The sequence below is a fragment of the Aptenodytes forsteri genome, unplaced genomic scaffold, assembly GCF_000699145.1.
Source record: "Aptenodytes forsteri isolate BGI_AS27 unplaced genomic scaffold, ASM69914v1 Scaffold15, whole genome shotgun sequence".
Lineage (NCBI taxonomy): Eukaryota > Metazoa > Chordata > Aves > Sphenisciformes > Spheniscidae > Aptenodytes > Aptenodytes forsteri.
In genome coordinates this window covers 11079897-11081342 of record NW_008795129.1, presented here as the reverse complement: position 1 = coordinate 11081342, position 1446 = coordinate 11079897, and the positions used below count along the sequence as shown (strand labels likewise).

The following is a 1446-nucleotide window of genomic DNA, read 5'->3' as shown; positions in this document are numbered from 1 at the left end:
GCCAAGGGCACTCCCGCCAGCCCCCACCGCCTGGTCCACTTCAGCGGTGTAGGGGAAGTGTGGGGAGAGACGTAGGTCACACAGGGACCGGAGACACTGCGGGGACAGGGCAGGACGATCACAGAGGAGCCACTGAGGCAGGTCCGGCACGTGTCACTCACTATTCCTGCCCAGGGATGCCAGCTGCCCTGCATGTCCCCATGCTGGGTCCCAGAGCTGTGCAGACCCTGCCCACGCACAGGGCACTGGGACAGCCGCGCTCCGCAGACGGAGAGGGCAACGCAGCCCAGGCAGCAGCATGGCCACTCCACCTGCCTCCACGGATCAGCCTGACACCCTCCCGGCCTGGCTCACCTTCCTCATGATGGGGTGGCACTGCTTCCCACATGTCTCAAAGAAGACCTCCAGCACCCGCAGCACCTCGTCCCACGCCGCATGGAAACGATATGTCAGGCCCTCCTCCACCGATCTGGGGAGGAGAGAGGAGACGGTCACACTGGCAGGGACCGACCCAGCACCAATCAGGGACTGGGCAGAGGCTGCTCGGAGCTCAGCCAGACCCACGGGGACAGCCTCTCCCACACCACCGCTCCTCACCTGAACATCTTGCACAGGTAGGCGGCAGGGGCTGGGGCAGATGCAGAGACGGTGCCCAGGTCATCCATATGAGGAGCGACACACTCACTCAGGAGGGTCTGCAAGGACAAACAGGGAAAATAGGGCAGCAGTGGAGTGCAAAGCCCCTACCCTGGCAGGTGCAAAGGGGCACACCACCCCCTGGCAAGCCCCAAACCCCCGGGCAGAGCCCCCCACGAGGACCAGGGCAGCCAAGCAGGGAGGCACCCGTGCACAGTACCTCCAGGGTCTGCGCCGCTGCCGCCACCACCTGGGAGTGCGGGGAGAGAAAGCAGTTCATGGCGGCTGAGAAGAGCCGGGGCAGGTGAGCCCAGCACAGATCCTTCTGCAGCCTGGAGAAGAGAGACCGGACAGGTGAGAGACCGACCCACCGCCTCTCCCCCTGCCCAGCCGTGGCCCCTATCCGCACCTGCCCAGGTTGATGTGCGCCCGCTCCATGGTGGACAGCCAGGTCAGCAGTGGCTGCAGGTCACTCGTGCTGGGCACGTAGTCGTAGAGGGCCTGGGGAAGCAGAGGGTGGGTGGGTGAGTGCCGCGGCACTGCCAGCCCCGTCCCTCCCCGCACTGGTGCCCCACACTCACGGTGATGATTTGGGCGTTGAGCTCAGCCGGCAGGCAGGCCACGCTGGCCTGGGCGCTGAAGAGGCTGTGGAAGGCTTGCATGGCGCACGCCGTCACCAGCTGTGAAGGACATGGCATCAGGAGGGGGGGGCTCCATGGCAAGCAGCACCACTTCACACCCTCCGCCCCCCTACCCCAAATAAGGCTCTGCCTGGGGAAGCCCAGCGCTGCTGCGACCGCGCCCTGTGCT

The 1446-nt window shown here is 66.0% G+C and overlaps 1 protein-coding gene across 1 annotated transcript in view; it reads right to left on the bottom strand.

Moving 5' to 3' along the window:
• The window catches only part of RRP12 (ribosomal RNA processing 12 homolog), a 12187-nt gene that overhangs the window by 6981 nt on the left and 3760 nt on the right, over positions 1 to 1446 (bottom strand). Inside the window, exons 11-16 of the mRNA XM_019471638.1 lie at positions 1218 to 1316; positions 1046 to 1137; positions 857 to 968; positions 598 to 695; positions 355 to 469; positions 22 to 96 (exon numbers count right to left, since the gene is read on the bottom strand). Coding sequence (XP_019327183.1) covers positions 22 to 96; positions 355 to 469; positions 598 to 695; positions 857 to 968; positions 1046 to 1137; positions 1218 to 1316 — 591 coding nt within the window. The remainder of the gene's footprint in view (positions 1 to 21; positions 97 to 354; positions 470 to 597; positions 696 to 856; positions 969 to 1045; positions 1138 to 1217; positions 1317 to 1446) is intronic.